Here is a 21,282-nt window from a genome sequence, read left to right as displayed (position 1 = left end):
ATATGTGATTTATATGATGATTTTGTATTCCATTACAGCTGCCAAACAAGAACTTATTAAATCCAAGTTACCAAATTCGGTACTCAGCAAAATCTGGAAATTATCTGATGTCGATGGTGATGGCTTCCTTGATTCAGATGAATTTGCGCTCGCTATGCACTTAATCAACGTCAAATTGGAAGGCAATGAGCTGCCGAATGTTCTGCCTGAACATTTAGTGCCACCGGCGAAGCGTTGCTAATAATTGAAAAATTATTTTCGTTTTTTGGTTTCAAATTGATTTTGGCGTTAGAATGAACTATAATTCACTTCGTTTCCTATTAAATTGATGCTAATCTATTAAAGTAATATGAAAATGGTTCTATGCGCTAAGTTAGTAAATACATATAACTACATACATTTTGTACACCGTAAAAGCAAAACTCGTACGAATAAGATATCAACACAATCCAAATACGCTAATCGTTTAATTTAAAGTAGATAGCGAAGTATGAGTGGAATATCACCCTATCTAGACTGCCAGTTCAAAAACGGCCTATTTCTAATATGATTGTAAATAGACGTATTTCAGAATTTGACTGAAAAATGCACCATCTCCTATTTTTTTCAAAAGTGCCCTACCTCATCTCGAAATCTATTTAATTTATACTGCGATAAATAGAGCGTTTCTGAAAAAATGTTTAAATAAGAGATTCTTCAACCGAATTTCTAAATAAGGCCTAATCTAACAAAATTCTAACAAGGACATTTTTAAAAAAGTATCATAAATAGAGCGTTCTTAAAATTAGTTCCGATAATGATCGTTTTTCAAAGCTTGGTGAGATAGTATGTTTGACGGCAACCGAGCTAAGGTGGTATTGCACTCAGCAGTCGATACGGAAATGTAATTTGTTATATCCTAAATAAGCTATCCCAACTATTGAAGACCCAACTATGCAATGAGCCTGCTAATATGTAAATACATATATATTATTAGTATATACAGCATACGTACATATGCGAATTGAAGGCTTTCCTTTTTGTGTGTGTAAACATACATACATAATAAATTAAGTAAAATTTGAGTTTTTAATACAATCAGTATATCATGTAAATGTAACTAGGACAACATATTTTTGGAAGTTTCATATACATACATTTGTCTAAAAATTATCTAAATCAAATAAAAACATATATTATTTAATAAAAAAAAAAAAAATCAATTTAGATCAATATACATACATATATTAAAAAAAAAAATAATATGTAACCTCTGGATTCATGAAACGACGCTATTATGCGAAGATACCGTTCTTCACTTTTTGAGTGATTCTTATAGGAAATTTAACGCTCTTTTCAATGGAACAAACCCCAGTTTTCAATCTTTCTTAGTTTTTTCACAAATCGCATTTCAAGCCAATTCGGACCACAAATACAATTTTTTTGAAATATTTAGATCCATGCGCCACCTATCGGAGTTTTTTTCTTATTCTTGCATTGTCATCGGGTTCTTATCGGGAATTTAATTAAATTTTAATTACGAAATTGGTTCACAACGGCCAGCCGCTACACAGAGTCAAGCTAAACATTGAATAAATAAATAAATAAACAAAAACTTTAAACGCGTTTCTCTCGGAAACTTGTTTTCGCGCAATAGGGTCGTTTAATGATTCCAGGTAACATATATTATTTATAATATGTCTAAATGTAACAGTTTACTTGGAATTTTAACAGATCTGTTCTATTATGCTGGTAAAGCTTTTTATAATCATCATGTTTAGCATCGTCCTGATTTTTTATCGTAGATTTTAGCCCACAGAGAAAGCACCAAATGAGGCGAGAAGCTTTTTCCCGCCAAAAAAAAACTGTGCTTAAAATATTGATGTTTAAATTCAATGTCGTATCCACAAAAAAAAGCAATTCCTGTGAACTAATTTATTTTCCTTTGTTGGACTTTTATTAGTTTGTTGTTTGGCTTATACCGACTAACGATTTAACAATTTCGTTGTAATACCATTAATGTGTTTATAAATATACAATAATGAATGCAATAAGAGCAATGATATGGATTTTAATTTCATCAAATATCGCCATTCTTTCCAGCTTTTATTTGAGTTTATTTTAGCTTTTTCATCTTTTGTGCAATGTTTTTAAAAAATTAAAAAAAATTTAAATTTAAATAAAAGCAATGCATTTTTATCTTAAATGAATCGCAGTAAATTATAAATATTTAGTAAATTCTGTAACGCAAAAGCTCGTCTATATGTATGCATAACAGCCGCAGAAGCAAAGTTGTAAAGAAATTAAATGATATTTTATATACAAATGTGTAGATATAAAGATAAATTTAAATAAACAATTTTCGCAAATCATAATTGAATTGTACTGCTTTTTAAGTTTACATGGCGCTTTACTCTGTACCGCCATGCGAAAGGGAATGTGATTTGAAAGCTGTCAAATTATATAATTTTGTTTGCAACGCGAAAGCTATATCTCTGTTGTTGTTGTTGTAGCGATAAGGTTGCTCCCCGAAGGCTTTGGGGAGTGTTATCGATGTGATGGTCCTTTGCCGGATACAGATCGGGTACACTCCGGTAACACAGCTCCATTAAGGTGCTCGCCCGACCATCTCGGGACCGATTTATATTGCCACATTAAACCTTCATTTTTTTAGTCGCCTCTTACGACAGGCATACCTACCGCGGGTATATTCTAACCACCTAATCCGCTGGGGGTCTATATCTCTCTGAGGTGACTGTACGCTGCTTTATTTAAATTTGAGCTCCTTGCAAAATGGCGTTGAGTAACACAATAAACTCTGTATGTGTTGGGAAGGGCCTCTTTGAGTCATACGGAACCAAATGAGGCTTCATACAAAATCGATCCTGGAAGGGACATCGAACATACGAACAGATTTAAACCACAGTTACTATCTATTATAATAGCGTTTATTCGCTGGCCAGGGCGTACATATATAAAATCGAAACTGGAAGAACTTCGTCTGGAGACTACTATTATTAACAACGAGACAACGCCACATTGAAACCGAACAGATAATCTTTTCCATAAGTGATACTTTGGTTTGAGTTGAAAATTGAAAAATAAATCACACTCTATAAGTCTCTCATTACAATTGGCATTGTTGTTGCTGTTGTATTAAAAATAAAGACACTCCGAAGCGCTTCCCAAGGCAGCCGGTTCTATGTACCGGAACGACTCGGGATTTTTCCCGATCAAGGACTGTCATTTCAGTGTAACCCCATTTAATGTGTCCCTCCCACAAATTGTCATCCTCCCAGCAGCTCCTTGCAGCGGGACTGCGCCATACTCTCCTGCTCCTGGAAGTTATCGAACCCAATCCGGGTCCGTCTCCTGACCGCGGTCCTGAGAAATGGTTTTACTGCGTCTGCCGAAAAAGAATCTTTTTAGGACGGCCATACTCTTGTCAGTGTGACGTGCAAGGGATGGTTGCATCGGACAGGTTTTTCTGGGCTAGATCCCAAAACCAGACGTCCTCCCGCTGCACTTCAGAATTATGCAGTGTAATGGATTAATCGGCAAGATCACGGAGATAGTCGATTTCATGAAGCGCCACATCATCCGCATTGCTGCGATTCAAGTGACGAAACTCACAGCAAGATCTGTTCTGCAGACCTTTTCTGGGTATAATGTCTACAGAAAAAATTGCGAGAGCGGAAATGGAGGCGGTCTCGCATTTATCATATACCACTCAGTGCAATATCATATATTTGATCCCGACATCGGCCGCTGGGACAATGTCCTAGAACGTCACGGCTTATCTGTCCGGTCAGGCGATGTAAACTTAGAAATCATCAACATATACATCGCTCCTGCCACCTGCGGCCCTAGTGGATATCGCCCTAATATTAGCGTCTTACTGACATCGCATTATCTTAGGCGATTTCAATGCCCAACACGATCTATGGCATTGAAACTTGAGGTGGACAGCAGGGGTGAGATGGTGGGGGATCAAATAGAAGATACGACGTTCTGCACAATAAACGGAGATGCCCCCACTTGTATGGTAGGAAGCTGTCACAGTTCGCCAGATATATCAATCGTGAGCGCAGGACTCGTAAACTGCGTGAAAGAAGGAAGAATTCCCGAAATTCTGCCTCATTTTCCGGCAGAGACCGCAAACTTAGTGAGAGAACGTGACCTTATAAGACAGCTCGATCCCCGCGACCCCCAAATAAGGGATATAAACCAACGCATCCGATTGATTGTGGATGAATACAAGCGGGCGAAATGGGAGGAGCATCTAAGTAGTTGTAACCTCTCTGGTGTATGTAAGCTTTGGTCCACCGTAAAATCACTATCGAATCCGTCCAACCACAATGACAAAATTTCCATCGCCTTTGGCGATAAAGTGCTTTCGGATGCGAATAAACGCGCGAGCGCTTTTTGCCGACAATATATAATGCATTCTACAGTTGACAAAGTTAGACGGAGGGCCAACAGACACGCACATAAGCTAAAATTCAACGCGTTCCCAATTACCATCACCGCCAAGGAGGTTGAGGATGCCATCGGTGAAGCTAAACCATCTAAAGCAGTGGACCCAGACGGCATAGCCATGCCGATGCTTAAAAGCCTAGGAAAAGAGGGTTTCAAATATTTAGCACATGTCTTCAACCTGCCCCTTTCCACCTTTATCATTCCCGAAACATGGAAAATGGCCAAAGTGGTCCCGCTACTAAAGCCTGGGAAACCAGCTAACGTAGGAGAGTCATTTCTCTCCTATCGCCAGTAGCCAAGTCATTTGAAGCCATTTTGCTCCCCTATTTCAAAGCAAATTTGCAACTAGCCTGTCATCAGCATGGCTTTAGAAAACCTCATAGAACAACCACCGCGCTAAATGCCATTAGCACCCAGATAAATTGCGGTTTAAACAAAACCCCCACTATAGAACAGTACTTGTTGCGCCAGACATTTCAAAAGCTTTTGAGACGGTCAACTATGACACGTTACTGCAAGACCTGGAAGGGCCTACCCTTCCCCCAAGTCTTAAAAGGTGGATCGCAAATTATCTGGGTGACGGGCAGGCTTCGGTGCATTAGAAACGCAACATCAAAACCAAGAAGAATTAAACAAGGGGTGCCACAGGGTGGTGTCCTATCCTCACTTTTGTTTACCTTCTACATATCAAAGCTACCTTCGCCACCAGAAGGAGTTACTATCGTTTCTTACGTTGATGACTGCACAATAATGGCTACATGCCCAGGACCACAGATCGATAAGCTTTGCAACAAAATGAACGGCTACCTCGCTGATATCTCCAGTTTTTCACCTCGCGAAACCTGACATTATCACCGACTAAACCATTGGCGACCTTATTTACAACATGGACGTCCCAAATGTCGACTATTTTGAACATGCACGTCAATGGCACTACGCTACCGACTGTCTTAGACCCCAAAATCTTGGGTGTGGATTTTGATCAGGATCTACTTTTTGGTGAGTATGCAGTCGCAATTGTACCGAAAATCCAGAGGCGTAATAAAATCCTCAAATTTTTTCTGGCAGTACTTGGGAAAAAGACAAAGAAACGCTCATTACCACTTACAAAGCAATTGGCCATCCGATTGCATGCTACACGTCCCCGATATGATCGCCAAGCCTAAAGACAACTCCCTGGATGAAGCTACAGGCCTGCCAAAATACTGCCCTCCGACCCTGCACGGGTGGTCTTATGTTCCCAGAACACCATCTACATAATGAGGCGAGAATACTCCCCATCAGGGAGAGAAATGAAATGCTAACCAAACAGTTCCTGTTGACTACCCAGAAACCTGGGCATCCCAACATATATCTGATTGAGTCATATTCGTAAGCATTATGAGGAAATACGGCACCTGAGAACACAGCCGTATGAAGCCAAAAAACACAAGCAGGTCCTCAGTGAACTTCACAGACAGGCGTCGGACCTGGGATTCAAGGGGTTGTGTAGCGCAATATATAGCTTCTCCAACCCAATTGTCAACCTCACCTTCGTGCGGCGAATCCCGTTTCACTAACAGACGAGGCTCTGGCGACCCCAAGCTCCTCATGGAACTTGGGGGTGGGGAGGGAGGGATGACCTGAAGGTTCAATGTGGCCATGTAAATCGTTCCCGAGATGGTCGGGCTAGCACCTTAATGGTGCTGTGTTACCGGAGCGTATCGGATCTGTATCCGACAAAGGACCATCACATCGATAACACTCCCCAAAGCCTTCGGGGAGTAACCTAATCGCTACAACAACAACAACAACCACAGGCGTCGGACCTCTATGTCAAGAACTGCCCGGTGAATCCTTTACTCAAAGAACAATACCCTAAACTTGCAGAAAAGAAACGCACACACCCTAAGGAAACGAGAGTCACTCTAGCTCAACTTCGATCTGGATACTGTAACAGGTTAAACGCTTACCTATCCAGAATCAACCCCGACATACAAAATGTATGCCATGCTTGCAATGTGTCCCCACATGACACCAACCATCTCTTCAATTGTAATGTGGATTCAACGCCTCTAACACCCCTCTCATTATGGTCCACCCCTCTTGAAACAGCAAGTTTCCTTGGACTCCCATTAGAGAATATTGATGACAATTTGTGGTCGGTCACACCTATTGGATGGGGCGAAGCACTGCTACAACAACAACAACACCTGCCGAAGGTTTTTGGGGAGGGATTCAAGGGGTTGTGTAGCGCAATATATAGCTTCTCTAACCCAATTGTCAACCTCACCTTCGAGCGGCGAATCCCGTTTCACTAACAGACGAGGCTCTGGCGACCCCAAGCTCCTCATGGAACTTGGGGGTGAGGAGAGAGGGATGACCTGAAGGTTTAATGTGGCCATATAAATCATTCCTGAGATGGTCGGGCCAGCACCTTAATGGTGCTGTGTTACCGGAGCGTATCGGATCTGTATCCGACAAAGGACCATCACATCGATAACACTCCCCAGGGCCTTCGGGGAGTAACCTAATCGCTACAACAACAACAACAACAACAAAGGTTTTGGGGAGTGCTATCGATGTATGATGGTCCTTTGCCCGATATAGATTTGGTACGTCCCGGTAGCCCGACAATCTTGGGAACGATTAATATGACCACATTAAACCTTATAGGCAATCCCGCCCTCCTCCACCCCCCAGTTCCATGAGTAACTTGGGGTCGCCAGAGCCTCGCCTACTAAATATGAGTATGATGCATTCATATTTGTAACAGGATTCCCCTCGCGTAGGTGACGTTGATAATTGGGCTGCGGAAGCTATAAAGCATTGTATTCCGCTTATCACCCTCTTGAATACCCTGGCATGTTAGACCAAAACCGCCTAGGGACTTACACGCCAATTAATAAGTGTTGATGATGAAAAGGCTTCGGACTTAGTAAATCTACTATCGACAAGATTTTAACGATACGTAAAATCTTTAAGAACAGCTACCACTGGCTTCAGAACACCTTTCTGCATTGGCGGTTTCGGGCACGCCTACAAAAAATTACCCTGGATGGGCCCTACAACGGTTTTGGAGAGCAAATTATGTGTACAACAAATTCATCATTACAAACCACGTGAAAAATTGCAACTTTGGTAATAGTCTAGAACAGGGGTCGACTGCTAATATACACGTAATGTCGGCAGAGTTGTCAAACCACGCGTCTTGACATCAGCATTAATAATCCGAAGGCGGCAAATAGAAATGTTAACTCGTTCAAAAGGTATTAACGAAAACCCGATAAAAGACCCCGGGTCCCTCCGAAACCGGTGGTTATTGAAATATTGGGTAAAAGTTTAGTTGAGGGGTCGACTGCTAATACGCTGTCAAAATTGTTGTATACAAAAAAAATATTTGTGTACAAAGGGATTTTGAACGGATTTAATTTTGATCCCACGTCGGTGGACCGCTTAGGGTAATTTCCTATAAGCAAGGAGGATGTTGTGCGCATAAATACTATTGATCCCACCTCGGTTTCGGAGGGACCCTGACAATTTTGTGGTTTTTCGTTAATGTCCACCCCAAAAATATTTCCACTTTCGGATCCGTGGTTATGTAAAGAGCTATCACTGAATAAAACATAAACATTTTTGAACAATAAAATTCAAACAGCGGAGTGAACGCACAAATCACCTACCTTGTGCGATTTGTGGAGTGAACGTACACATTCAACGTTACGTTCAGAAAGTGCTAACTCAACAGTTGATCGGCAGCTGTGATTTCTGAATACGCTCGTTCCAGTTTATATCTGCCCATTGTTTCCTATATAGTTCGGCAGCTTAAATTGAGGTTAGGTTGCGAATAGAATGGAAGGCACTCGAAGGCCGTGAAAAAGAGACACGAATGAAGTATTATGAAGGAATTGATGTTCGGAGTTTTTTCAAAATTTGCCAGAAATCCTGAATTGCATAAGGGAGTGTAGTTACCCTGTAAATATTGTTGGATTACGTGTTCCATTTTCCTCATGTTGGAGTACGCTCTTTGCAATGCGTTTGCGGACCACTATCAGCCGATCATTGCTCGTTTTTTAACGACCGTGATCACGACACGATGACGATCGAACAGAGTTGCCAAAAGTAAAATATTGCATACAAATAACTGACAATAAAATTTTACTTTGGCAACTCTGATAAAATGCATGTATACAAACTATAGTATAGAGAAATAATAGTTTCTTTATTCACGCAAATGCTAAATAACATAAGAATATTCGTAGTATAAAATATAAAAGTTGTATTGCCCCTCTTCATTTACCTTCATTTTAAATTAAATTCATTCCGATAATTCTTTCCGACAACACAATTCCTCTTTAGTACTTTGGCATACTGTGGGTGTGTGGTGTGTGGGTGCTCCATGGAGTACTACAGTGAAAGTACTTTGGAATGTACTCTCACGTATGTACTCTATGGAATACTCACAAACAAAGCGAGAGTGGGATCACCTACTCCTCTGCTAGGACATCGCAATGTTAATTGGAGCACATTTTTTGTATGAATACAGATTAGATTTGGAGCAGTAATATACTCCCAAAGGACTATTCCTTACATTATTTATAGAGTACTCGCGTTTTTTGATGGGTTATCGGTAACCTTATAACAGCTGATTCTAACGTAATCAGCTGTTTATCGTTACGTCGGTAAACCAAAAACCAATTGGTTGGCTACGATACGGTTACGACCTTAGCGGCACCAATAATCGATTGCATTGATTCTCATAAAGTTGGTCGAATCAGCTGTTATAAGGTTACCGATACGGTTACCGATAAAGCACCAATGCATTGTAAATTTTACCAAGTATCGCAACTAAGAGCTGATCGGTTCGCACATTCACACGCACAGTTCTCGACTCAGTTTCAAAAAAAAATTTAGATTATTTAATTCAAATTTTAAAGTGAGATAATCCTTACAAATTTATGTATACAGAATATATATGGCGTTTTTGTTGTTATTAAAACAATAGTTTTATTTATATTAAATCTTGTATCATTTTTTTTTACATTCCTTCATTATATGACATTCGACTGCAGCTTAAAGCTGGAGACATTGGTGCTTTATCGGTAACCGTATCGGTAACCTTATAACAGCTGATTAGACCAATCTTATGAGAATCAATGCAATCGATTATTGGTGCCGCTAAGGTCGTAACCGTATCGTAGCCAACCAATTGGGTCTTGGTTTACCGTCGTAACGATAAACAGCTGATTCCCTGCAAAAATCGCGAGTACTCCTTGCATGCATGTATGGAGTACTCGCTATGGACCAAGCGAGTGCTCCAAAATTAACCACAATTCATACAAAAAATATGGTCCAATTAACATTGCGATGTCCTAGGACCGGACCATATACTCCAGCTCCGCATTACATCAGAGTAATCCATGGAGTACCCACAGTCCAATAAACACCGTGTAGTGATTACAATCGTTAAAATCGAGCAATGATCGGCTTACAATATGTTCGTGTAGAAACATGAGTTGGTTCATTGCTGCATTACAGTGGAGTATAATGGTAAGTACTCCAGTGGACCACATGGTCCAACGATTTTGCAGGGTTACGTTAGGGATACGGATACAGCGATACGACATACGGCACCAATGACTCCGGCTCATTGTAAATTTTACCAAGTAGCGCAACTAACAGCTGATCGGTGAAAATTCGCACATTCACACGCACAGTTCTCGACTCAGTTTCAAAAAAAAATTTAGATTATTTAATTCAAATTTTAAAGCGAGATATTCCTTACAAATTTATGTATACAGAATATATATGGCATTTTTGTTGTTATTAAATCAATAGTTTTATTTATTATTAAAGCTTTTATAATTTTTTTTTAACTTTGAAAAAACTCCGAACACCATTCCTTCATTATATGACATTCGACTGCCTAGTCCACTGCCTTCCACTCTATTCGCAACATAACCTCTACTTAAGCTGCTAAACTATATAGTAAACAATGCTCCGGCTTAAGGCAGTCGCTTGCATACTAGCATTTCATTATTTAAAAAAATGAAAAAAAAATTAAGTTCAAAAAACGTTATCACGTGCCTTCTCAAACACGGTTACCACACAAGGCGAATTCATTACCGGTGGTGTTATCCCATCAGCTGATTGCTTCTTCTTGATAATTTTCCATACAGCGCCTTGTACTACTACCTAGTATAGATTCGCCTTGGTTACCACACCATGGTTTCATTTGGGACCAAAATTCAACGAAAAAAGGTCCAAAAGGTCTTTTACAGCGACAATTCTTATCAGCAATTTATTTCGGGAAACGTACAAACGTACAAGGCGTTTCAGACATTCCTTCAATTTAATATTTATAATAGGTATCAAGTTTACTTACCGCAACGGTAGTATTGCAATAAAACAATAAAACATGGCTACTGTCACATACGAAGAAGTGAAAGATGTGCAAAATCGGCCAGGAACCTATGTAATTGATGTGCGTAACAAGGACGAGTTGGCTAGAACTGGTGTTATACCCGGTGCTATTAGTGTAACAAGTAAGTAGCTTTTATCACCATGTTTCTGGCAGCCGTTTTTTAGTTTCCGCTTTCGGATTCGTGGTCCTGGGTCCGAAGCACGTTTTTAACACCTCTTCTTATATATTTAGACGAGTTTTAGCAGTTGTGAGCTAAAGAAAATAATTACCCTTGGCTGTATGTGTGCATTAGTGCACCATTAACGATTCAGGGTGAAATGTGGCATTTTTGTTTTAAATCAAATTTGGTGGAGAAACTAGTGTGAATATAATCACCAGATGGAGAATAAGTCACGAAACTGTTAATTTGTCCATAGTATCGGATCAGGTCCAACTTGGTCTTTAGTTGGGAATTAAAGTAAATTAATGGGAGGCTCAGGGCGTTAGCCCCGGTGGGGTAAGCCGCGGAGCCCCTCTACGCAAAAATAAATAATGTTTTTTTTTGTACAAAAACTAGAAGCTTGCAAAAGTTTTTGCATCTAGGAAGACCCCTCCACGAACTCTTATTTATATTTATTGTCAAAGCGTGGTGCACTAATGGAAAGATTTACCCATGTCTTCAACTTGTAAATGCCCTACTTATATAAGTATTAAGGTCGGTAACAAGCGAGAGTCGCATCAACCTATATCTCTCCGCCAAAAGCGAAAACACTCCAGACAATTCTCTTTCTATTGGCCAATCATCAGAATGCTTTAAATTGTATAGGACTACCACCGCGCTAAAGCAACAAGCACACAAGTCAAGGTCATAGGTCAAAAAACATTAGTTACAGTTATTGGCGACTTCGTCATAAATGTAGTTCAATCAAAAACAATCGAGGAAAATCATAGCCCCAGTGGGTTAGGGGGTTAGAATATACCCGCGATAGGTATGCCTGTCGTAAGAGGTGACTAAAATACCAAATAGATTCAAGGGGTTGTGTAGCGCAACCCTTTCAGGTTGCAAGCGCAATATATAGCTTCTCCAGACCCAATTGTCAACCTCATCTATCCGTGACGAATCCTGGCGACCCCGAACTTCTAATAGATTTATGGGGTGGGAGGGCGGTACGGCCTGGAAGGTCGCATGTGATCGTAACAAATCGTTCCCGATTTGGTCGGGCTTGGTACCGGAACGCACCGGATCTACATCCGACGAAGGACCATCAACATCGATAACACTTTCCAAGGCCTTCGGGGAGTGTCCTTATCGCTACAACAACAACAGGTAGAGCATAGTGCGACCAATTACTATTTCGACCATTAGAATTCAAGTGCGTACAGTTTGGCAGTCACTTCTACCAAGATAAAGATATTACGTTATTTTAACCAAATAATAGATTTATGAAAATGTACGTACATACAAATTATTTATGTATCTGCTCTAGTGCCTGAACTGGAAGCCGCCTTTAAAATGTCTGGAAACGATTTCAAAACTGCGTTTAATCGAGAAAAGCCCAGTGAAGATACTATTCTGATATTTTCGTGCCAAGCTGGCGGCCGTGCCAAGCGAGCTTACGAATTGGCTTTAGCCAATGGTTATAAAAAGTGAGTATAATTGCACTCATTTATCAGATAAGCACATTTTCATATATTAATTAAAACGCTTAACATTTTCAGCGCGAATTACTATCCCGGTTCTTGGACTGAGTGGGCCGAAAAAGAAGCATTGAACAAATCTTAAATGGATTCAACAAAAGTAGAACAAATTTAAAAGCAAAATGTGTTGGTAATTAAGAGATATGTTAAGTGATTTAAGATTAACATCATAACGTACTAGTTAGAATAATAATTAATAATAATCCTTGTAAAACAAGAAGAGCTGATAATGTCGCACATCATTTCAAAATTGGCGCATTTGAAGTATTTAGATCACAATCAAGCCCCACAAGTTTATTGAATAAATTACCATACTAAATATTATGTATATCTTTAATATTATTGTTAGTCATGCTGGAACAATTTATTCAACTAAATCTAAGTAACTTATATATTAAAATACTAAAGCTGCTTAATCTTATAACTTAATCTCTTGTAGCTCTCCCCAGCTCTTCCCCATTTTCAATTTAACTTTCAGTGGTACGCTGATTTTAACGCAGTTCTCCATGGTAAGGCTTAAAATTTTTGCCACTTTTTTCGCCTTATCTGAAGGCACTTCAAATACAAGCTCATCGTGTATGTGCAAAACAAAACGTACTGCGTTTGTGCTAATTAATCCTAATTTGTTACGATATTTTTCGAGGTTCTTTTCCATACGTAAAATAGCATTTTTCGCGATATCCGCAGCAGAGCCTTGAATTGTGGAATTTATAGCTTGACGTTCAGCTTGATCTACAAATTAACATAGATATAATTAAATGAAAACAGCAAACACCTTTTGATTTCACTGACTTTTCTGTTGTGGTTCTTCACTACAAATATGTTCCAGATAGCGACGACGACCAGTGATGGTTTCAATATAACCATTATTGCGTGCGAATTTTACGACTTTATCTGCATAAGATCTATTGAAAAAAAGTAAAAGAAATTTTTATTTTGACCAATATTTTAACATTCCATTATAACCTGATGCCTGGATAAGCCAAATGAAATTGCTGCGAAAGTGTAGTTGCTTCCTGCTCAGTGCATTTAAGTGCTTCAGCTAAACTACGTATACCCATGCCATACACAATGCCATAACAAATTTGTTTAGTACCATTACGCAGCATCTCCGATACGGCGCTTTCTGCTAATTTGTGCCAGCGTGCTGCAATTACAGTGAAAATATCGCGATCAGTGTTCATAACTTTGAGCAAAGCGGCATCCTGTGCAAAATAACGACGTTAAATGAAAATCTGCTGTAAAATCCTAATGCATAGTTACTTGAGACAAATGCGCCAATATGCGCATTTCAAGCTGACAAAAATCCGCTGATAACAAACAGCGCCCACTTTCGTTTGGGAAGAATGCACTGCGACAGGAAATATTGATATTTTGGAATCCTTAAAATCATAATATAAAAAATATTTTATTTACAGTTAAAAGACGTTAAAAAAATTTAATTGTTAAATACCTTCAAAATTCACTTCAAAGTCCTTGGCAACATTCTGCAAATTGGGTTCGGCCATTGATATACGCCCTGTTTGCGTGAAAGTAATACTCTGACCATGAATTCTTTATTATTCAATGGGAAACAAATATAAATTGATTAATAAATTAAGGCTACGAATATATGTATGCAATATCCCTAATGTTGTCCAAGCTAATATAGCTAATTTTAATTTCGTAAAATTTCAAAAAACAATTACTTTAGGATTTTTAAAGCTATTTCAAGTATACAGATTTGTAGCTTATTCGATTTTTTTTTACAAAAAAAAAGGAACTTATTAATCAAACTGCATATTCCAATTAAGGTATAAAGGTGCGTGCTTCTCTACCATGCGGAAGGTCCTTGATTAGCAAACGCGTTGAGTGTATTTCTTGCACGAAAATCTCTCAGACCATCAAAGAACTTTCACGCTGGTGAGAAATGAATATCCCTTAAAAATATGCAATATTATTAAGAAGTTCAGTGGCTCTATTCTTAGTTAAGTACACTGCACTAAATTTTTATATCCATTAAATTGAGTGGTCGAGTTTTTTCAAACAAATATTAAAACTTTGGCTACATAGCCACTATTTACCGATCCATTTTCACGCATTTTAAAAGTGGTTGTATGTTTTTACTCAATGTGGTGCCTAGTTTGCGATAGGCAATGATTGCTTGAGAAATTGGTGAATCGATCTTTTCGAGAATTTGTCGTGAAGTGCTGATGCGGCCACTGGCTTTGCGATGCAGGCCGACAACCTGAAATTACAAACATTTGTTGAGGCTAAACAAAATCTTATATATTGCTAATTTGTTGGACTTCAGTATTAGTTCAATTAAATACAAATGCATTTATATGTATCTATTTATTAATACCTTTGCCACTGCAGCAGAGGAGCCTAAATTAAAGCGTCCACCATGCATTTCATATATTTTTAATTCCAGCTTTTTCATCGTTTCCAGCATAAGTTGAAATAAATTTCGCAAAGCAGCTTCGTTCGCCGGAAATCCCGTGAGTTCCATATTGAAAAGTGAGCTCTGTAAAGGCATTTCTAGGTCTGCAAATAAAAAAAATATATATCTACCCTGTAAATAAGTTCAACAGATTTAAATTTTTGTGAATTCACCTTTGAAAAATTTATAAAGTTGCCCTGAGCCTATCCGTTCCAAATTTTCTATTTGCGCTTTCAGAATATGCATCGTGACGCAAGCTTCAACTGAACATCTGATCATACATACATAGATAATTTCAGTCCTTGAAATGCTTATCTATCATACAAAAATACATTACCTAACCTTGGCCAAAATAGCACTAGCATTATCTAGGCCATGGCTGCCATAACCACGCCCATTGCCACATAAACCAGTCAGAGCAGTGCACTCCGGTGCAAATTGTTGTGTCTAACAAATATTTTAATATATTTAAACTAATTGGCATACAAAAAATCATTTAATTCACCATTTGTTGAAAGCTCATAAATTTATCAGGCTGCAGAAGCCAATTTGCCACCTTCGGATCTTCTAGCTGAATGTGTACGTCGTTGTGTTCATCCAAAACATGGCATAAAACCTTCAATTGTTCTTTTGCATCGACACAAAGTATAGTGCATTCTTTGGATCTTAATAATGACAGCAAAAACTCGCATTTTTTTGACGTCGTCACTTCTCTACATGAGCCTTCCATTTGCATATTCATATAGTAAACAATGTTCTCCGTGATGCCAAAAGCGCAGCCAGCTAAATAAGAATTGTCATCGATTTGGAAGTCCTTTACCGTGGTCTCATTGTGTGCCTCATCGCGCGCTCCCTTTTGATTTATTAGTAGATTACCACCTATAAGTGGTTTGCGCTTATTTTCATGCTGTTGCAATCCAAGACAAAAACCAAAACGTTTCACTTCCTTGAGCTCACTCAATGCGGCATCGAAAAGCTGTTGATCACCACAGATATCTATTAGTTCAAGACGTTTAAAATTAGTCGACGCTGTATCAGTTTTTGAACAATTCAAAATGTGTGAAGCATTCAATTGTAATGGATTCTTTAACAGCGAATTCTCAAGTGACATATCTGATACTTCTATGGAACTTGTGGTTGGTGGTGAATGAGTAGAAGCATCTTTTTTTGATAAACTACTTTTATGTCCTCTCAAACGCTGTGTTGTGCGTAGTAAACGCGATGCATGTACCGAATGTTTAGCAGGCACAGGGGAATCGGCCACTGCTTGTACGATTTGCTGTGATTCGGGAATTTCATCAACCATGGCTTTGCAGTGTGTCGGCACGGTTGATGGATCGGTCGATGATTGTTTTGCACTGTCTAGTGCGGCGTTAATGCCAGTGTTTAATTCAAAGGAGTCATCGGGCATAAAAATTGATTCATCTAACTGATTATTCTCATTAGTTGTTAAAGCAATGGTTGTTGGTAGTGGTTTGAAATCTGTGGCATTGTATTTTGAGGCAACGTTGGAATTACGTTGATGATTGCGTGGACTGCGACGTAGTGCGGATTGTAGTCCATGCGCCGCTTTAGGTGAGGATTTTCGTGAGTGCGTAGATTGTTTAGCTGATATATCTTGCTCCACATTCACGGAGGACGACTTTTTGGTTGAACTATTTTGTGCAAGCGTTGTAAGCTTTGTACAGCCTTTCGTAGATTGCGGAAAGACAGCGTTTTGTTTGGAGTTTATTGAATTTTTGGGAGTCTTGTGTGAATCATATACTTTGTTTGTAGATTCAGTGGATTCTCGGCGCAAGTGTTTGTTTTTCTCGGTTACAGGATTTGAGTCTGCATTCGAAGTTTTTTCCTTTTGCATAATATTTCTTTCCTGCATCAAATTTGCAACTTTCTGTTGGTTTTGTAAAATATTTTTTGTTTCATCCGATGCTTTTGCTTTTGAATTCTCTTTATTATCTTCCTTTTGGATAGCTATTTTCAAATTCGAGTTTTTCGGGTCTGTTTCATGGAAATTATATACCGTTGGGCGGCTTGGTTTCTTTTCATTTTTATCATTTCTGATTTCGGTATTTTTAGAACTCGGAATCTTAATACTTTTCGCTGGGGAGTTTTCAGATCTATCTTTAACATTTTCAGGATTCTCAAGTGCTGGATGATCCTGCTCCGTCCCTGGCAATAGCTGTCGCTGTTTTAAAGCACGTAATGCTTCTTTACTTGTTGAAGGCTTTTCCTCGTAAAATTTTTGCTCATTGTTCTTTTTGATTTTTGGGGGAGTTACCTCAGCCTTTATCTCATTTAAGCTTGGCTCACTACTTCGTTTTATGCCATGAAAATTATTATCACCCTCATAAGACATGTGAAAATCATTTGCCGAATTATTCGCAATTGCATTATCTTGTGTCCACTTAATGCCACCCACACCAATTTCATACTGCACAAATGTGCGTGCCTCCGTTACTAACAATTTTGCACCTTCAGCCACAGTCAAACCTAACTTTCCGGTTATGAAAAAGTCCCTTGCTTGTTTTCGCTGCTCTGCCTCGTAGTCTGCTTCATTATCATGCTGTTTAGCTGAGTCGAAGCTCAATGCATTATACAAAACTTTTTCTACATCGAAAACATCTGCATTTGCTAGATCTACAAGTGTTTCTATGCCAGCATCAAAGAGCGCACGGGCTCGTTTGTGACTGAGATCTGGCAAACGCATCAAATCAATTAAGTCGCGGTGTATACCAAAAAAGAGACGTTCCTTGAATTGTGACACAATCAATGATAAAGTTGGCCATTGTAGAGAGTTACAAAATGCGGTGACTATGCCAGCAAAGGTGGATGACATTTGCTGCAGACCTTGTAACATACCTCGTGTACATTTATATTTAGCTGCAACTTTATTGATGGGCACTTCATTAACCAGTTCTTGTAGCGCTAACGCAGTGTAAAACCTATATGATGGAGTAATAATCAATCTACTTCAAATATAACACAAATGCTACAAATTTAGTAACCTCTTATGTATCTGCATTAGTTTATAGTCCAATTTGCTTTGCCCGCGCATAGCGCGCACTAGAAACGACTCCTTTACACCAACTAATTCACCGACTTTCTTCATAGCTGGCGGTAGTTTTTCCCACATATCGAGGAAGAGCAACCAATCCAAATCCTGCATTTGATAACATACTGAGTATGGGGTCACTAAATATACCGCATGTAGTTCTGATTCAAGTACAAAGCAGCGACGTGATTTCTGTAGTTCAGCAAAAAGTATGAGACCATCGGTGGGAGGCATGGATGCAGCTGGAACACAAAAAAGGTTTCTTGAATAAATATGATTTTTGGTATTATCAATGCAACATACCCAAACACGCCTGACCCAAACGTGTAGCAACGTAAGTTTCTCTTTTTGTTTCATTATCCACCTGCAGACGCACAAATTCATATTCAATAAGAAAATTTACAGCATCTGCTATAAAAGGTCTATCCTCCTTTGTTTGTTTGTCCTTTCCTTGCTCACTTAATAGCTTTTCTGCACTCAAAAGCGTGCAATTAACGAAATTCTCAATATCTTCTTTGGTTACTGCAACGCCGGAAGAAATCACTTCGAGCAAGGCGCGTTTTAGATGGGTCTGTAAGTTAGTTCAGTAACTGACATGTCATATATGTAAGTGTATCCAGTTTGTTTTTTCTATCGAATACTTACACTGCTTTCCTGCTCTAAGCAGGAGTTTATTCCCTTCATATCAGCTTGCATCAGTTTTTGACCGATGCGTGAATTGGCAGCCGTACAGATAAGAATAGATTCTCCTAAAGTATCCTACATATACATTAAAAATGTTTAAATGGACACATTTTTTTTTTAACTATTAAAGTAATAGTTGCCTTTCCGGTGCGTCCTGCTCGGCCAATCATCTGACGATAAGTTAGTGAACTCATTTGTTTACCCCCAAAGAGGGGAGTACGTATCAATACACGACGTGCCGGCAAATTTACTCCAGAGCTGAGGGTACTAGTAGCTACTATTATTTTCAAAGCACATGATTTAAAACTAGCTTCAATAATATCGCGTTCCTCACTTGTCAGACCTGCATGATGAAATGCGCATCCACTTGTGATTGTTTTGTCGAGTACAGCATCAAGACCTGTTAAAGTACAAATTGTAGATGCTACAGTGTAAAGGAACATAGCTTGAAAACATGTTTGCCATACCTGTGGGTATATCTCGCAATTGCTTTTTTACCTCTTCAATAGATTCTCTTTTGATCTGTATACGCAGTCTTTTACCTAAATTATTATTGTTAGACAGTAGCGCTTGTATGGTATTTGCCAGCTGATTTGCCAAATTTTCGCACCAGTCCTTCGATGGACAAAATATAATCACAGAACAACCCTCCAGTAGAGTTTCAATACATAACTGTGCTACGTGGTCAGGGTCATTTTGAAATGTAGGAAATTGTTCATTTCCCTGACAAGGTTCGGTAATATCGCGCAGAGCACGCATTTTGCAATCATAAATCTGATTGCCTATTTTGATCATCTCCTGTAGTGCCACAGGACGAAAGTTTGTAATATATAATTCTGCATCCAACCAGTGTTTAAGCAATTCAACATTAGCCAACGTCGCTGACATAGCTACCACTTGCAGCTGGAAACCATATTTTCGTGACATGTACAATAGTTTGGCAATTAATAGCTCCAGTATATAACCGCGTCCGGGATCCGAAATCAAATGCACCTCATCAACGACCACGGTTCCGATATCAGAAAGTTTGCCCTGCTCCAATAGTTTGTTAACTATTGAATTTGCCTTTTCGATAGTACATATGGCTACATGCATATTATCAAACCCACCAGGTGGGGTGTAGCCACCAAAAAATCCTTCAACGCGGTATCCAGCAACAGTTAGCAAATCTTGTAGATAAAACATTTTTTCACGTACAACCGATATGAATGGCAGAATGAAGAGTACTTTTTTGCCACGCTCAAGCACAGTTTTCAGTAGTAGTATCTCACTCACCAGTGATTTACCAGCAGATGTGGGAGCTGAGTAGACGAGATTGCAGTGCTCAAATAATACCTGCAACCAAAATATTGTACATAGTAGGTTTGATATGGTTATATGATAGTAAACTAATTGCTTACCTTGGGATTACTTAAACATTCAATTTGCCAATCGAACATTTTAACAACGCCTTTCTTTTCGTATTCTTGTAAAATGCTACGCGGTAGGTTCCAGTCACTTATACGCTTAAGAGATTCCAAATCTTTTATGCTTTTATTTACCACGATTGACGTTGGTTGCTTAAAAGTGGTACGCATACGTTTAAGTGCATATTCCGCAGTTTTGTCTTTATTTGATAAATTTGGCTTGTATACCCCGTTTTCTTTAGATATTTCACGTCGACTTATCTCTAATTCATTTATGATTTGATCTTGTGACTCAGCATTATTCATATTCGTGCATATAAACCTGCTTTGATCCAATTGGTGTGCCTCCATTTCATCAGCAGTTTTCTCTTTTTTTGTCATATCATTTGTGTTATGTATGGTTAACACTGAGGTATCGCTATTTTGGTAAGAATCATCAAATGCACCATTTTCTGGGTCCATATATCTTACGTTTTCTAAAATGCCTTTTAAATCCTCAGAACAAACGTGCCTATCTAAATCATGACTTATTGATCCGGTACCCAGTTCATCTTCAACATTTCCCCCAATATCTATAGGTTCTTCTGATATTTTCTCAAATGCAGCTACGATTTGAGAAACACGCAACACTGAAGCTTCAATAGCGGTATCACTTTGTTGTCTATCTTCTTCTATTGAAAATGTGAAGCCGCTCCGAAATAGTTCAGCATAGTTATCAGCAGTTGCAGCTGTATTTGACACCCCATGTTTTGGTAGTGTGGAATCTGATTTACTTTTACGAAGTCGGCGACTTCCGTTGTCTTCCATTGTGCTGGAACAATTTGTGTTGTTGTTGCGAGTCAATGGGCGTTGTGTGCGCGACCTGCTGAACATGGACATGCCTGTAGCATATCCTAAATGCTTAGAACGTGGCTCATGAACTGGTGATTCTTGTATTACTTCGGCAGGATCTTCGCTAATACTGGAATTGTTTTGACAGACTTTTTGTGGTGGCTCCATTGATTCATGCCTAATGACTTTTCGTGCTTGGCTTTCTAGGTTCAACAATGTACTATTGCCAATATCAAGTGACTGCGAAAAGGCCATTCCAAAGAGGAAGAAATGCAAATTAAACAAACCAATTGATAGGGTATGAATTAAATACAAACAATTCAAATAAACAAGCAAATGCCAATTGATA

At 39.0% G+C, this 21,282-nt stretch overlaps 3 protein-coding genes across 5 annotated transcripts in view; 2 read left to right on the top strand and 1 right to left on the bottom strand.

The window, feature by feature from the left end:
* Past1 (putative achaete scute target 1) overlaps positions 1–2,359 on the top strand; it is a 31,188-nt gene extending 28,829 nt beyond the window's left edge. For both annotated transcript variants that reach the window (XM_067763470.1, XM_067763469.1), the window contains one exon: positions 39–2,359. In XM_067763470.1, coding sequence (XP_067619571.1) covers positions 39–241 — 203 coding nt within the window. In that variant the 3' untranslated portion in view covers positions 242–2,359. The remainder of the gene's footprint in view (positions 1–38) is intronic.
* An 8,289-nt stretch (positions 2,360–10,648) lies between these two features.
* Positions 10,649–12,862, top strand: LOC137238453 (rhodanese domain-containing protein CG4456). The gene is made up of 3 exons (XM_067763468.1): positions 10,649–10,982; positions 12,328–12,487; positions 12,560–12,862. Exons 1-3 carry the CDS (start codon positions 10,856–10,858, stop codon positions 12,621–12,623), a joined length of 351 nt encoding a protein of 116 aa, XP_067619569.1. The 5' UTR covers positions 10,649–10,855; the 3' UTR covers positions 12,624–12,862.
* Positions 12,649–21,282, bottom strand: PolQ (DNA polymerase theta). 2 transcript variants are annotated; one of them, XM_067763467.1, is made up of 17 exons: positions 21,251–21,282; positions 20,097–21,173; positions 19,164–20,031; positions 18,837–19,096; positions 18,658–18,771; positions 18,316–18,583; positions 17,966–18,254; positions 15,466–17,902; positions 15,298–15,407; positions 15,134–15,231; positions 14,883–15,064; positions 14,602–14,765; positions 13,992–14,092; positions 13,802–13,920; positions 13,505–13,743; positions 13,331–13,443; positions 12,650–13,270 (listed from the first exon to the last, which is right to left on the bottom strand). In XM_067763467.1, exons 2-17 carry the CDS (start codon positions 21,099–21,101, stop codon positions 12,957–12,959), a joined length of 6,681 nt encoding a protein of 2,226 aa, XP_067619568.1. In that variant the 5' UTR covers positions 21,102–21,173; positions 21,251–21,282; the 3' UTR covers positions 12,650–12,956. The 2 variants fall into 2 exon arrangements, with proteins under 2 accessions (XP_067619567.1, XP_067619568.1); XM_067763466.1 differs by having other exon boundaries at positions 12,649–13,270; positions 20,097–21,264.

This window comes from Eurosta solidaginis, chromosome 1 (assembly GCF_040869045.1).
Source record: "Eurosta solidaginis isolate ZX-2024a chromosome 1, ASM4086904v1, whole genome shotgun sequence".
Taxonomy (NCBI): Eukaryota; Metazoa; Arthropoda; class Insecta; order Diptera; family Tephritidae; genus Eurosta; species Eurosta solidaginis.
Note: the sequence above shows the minus strand (reverse complement) of the source record. Positions and strands in the feature narration are given on the sequence as shown.

Bases quoted from the DNA above. Each gene is read 5' to 3' on its own strand.
- LOC137238453 (XM_067763468.1), top strand. From the start codon at position 10,856: ATGGCTACTGTCACATACGAAGAAGTGAAAGATGTGCAAAATCGGCCA. The intron at 10,983-12,327 runs GTAAGTAGCTTT...TATCTGCTCTAG, and splicing joins CGGTGCTATTAGTGTAACAA to TGCCTGAACTGGAAGCCGCC. The intron at 12,488-12,559 runs GTGAGTATAATT...TAACATTTTCAG, and splicing joins TTAGCCAATGGTTATAAAAA to CGCGAATTACTATCCCGGTT.
- PolQ (XM_067763466.1), bottom strand. From the start codon at position 21,188: ATGGCCTTTTCGCAGTCACTTGATATTGGCAATAGTACATTGTTGAAC. The intron at 18,772-18,836 runs GCAACTATTACT...ATGTATATGTAG, and splicing joins GAGCAGGACGCACCGGAAAG to GATACTTTAGGAGAATCTAT. The intron at 13,744-13,801 runs GTAACTATGCAT...TATTTTGCACAG, and splicing joins TATTGGCGCATTTGTCTCAA to GATGCCGCTTTGCTCAAAGT.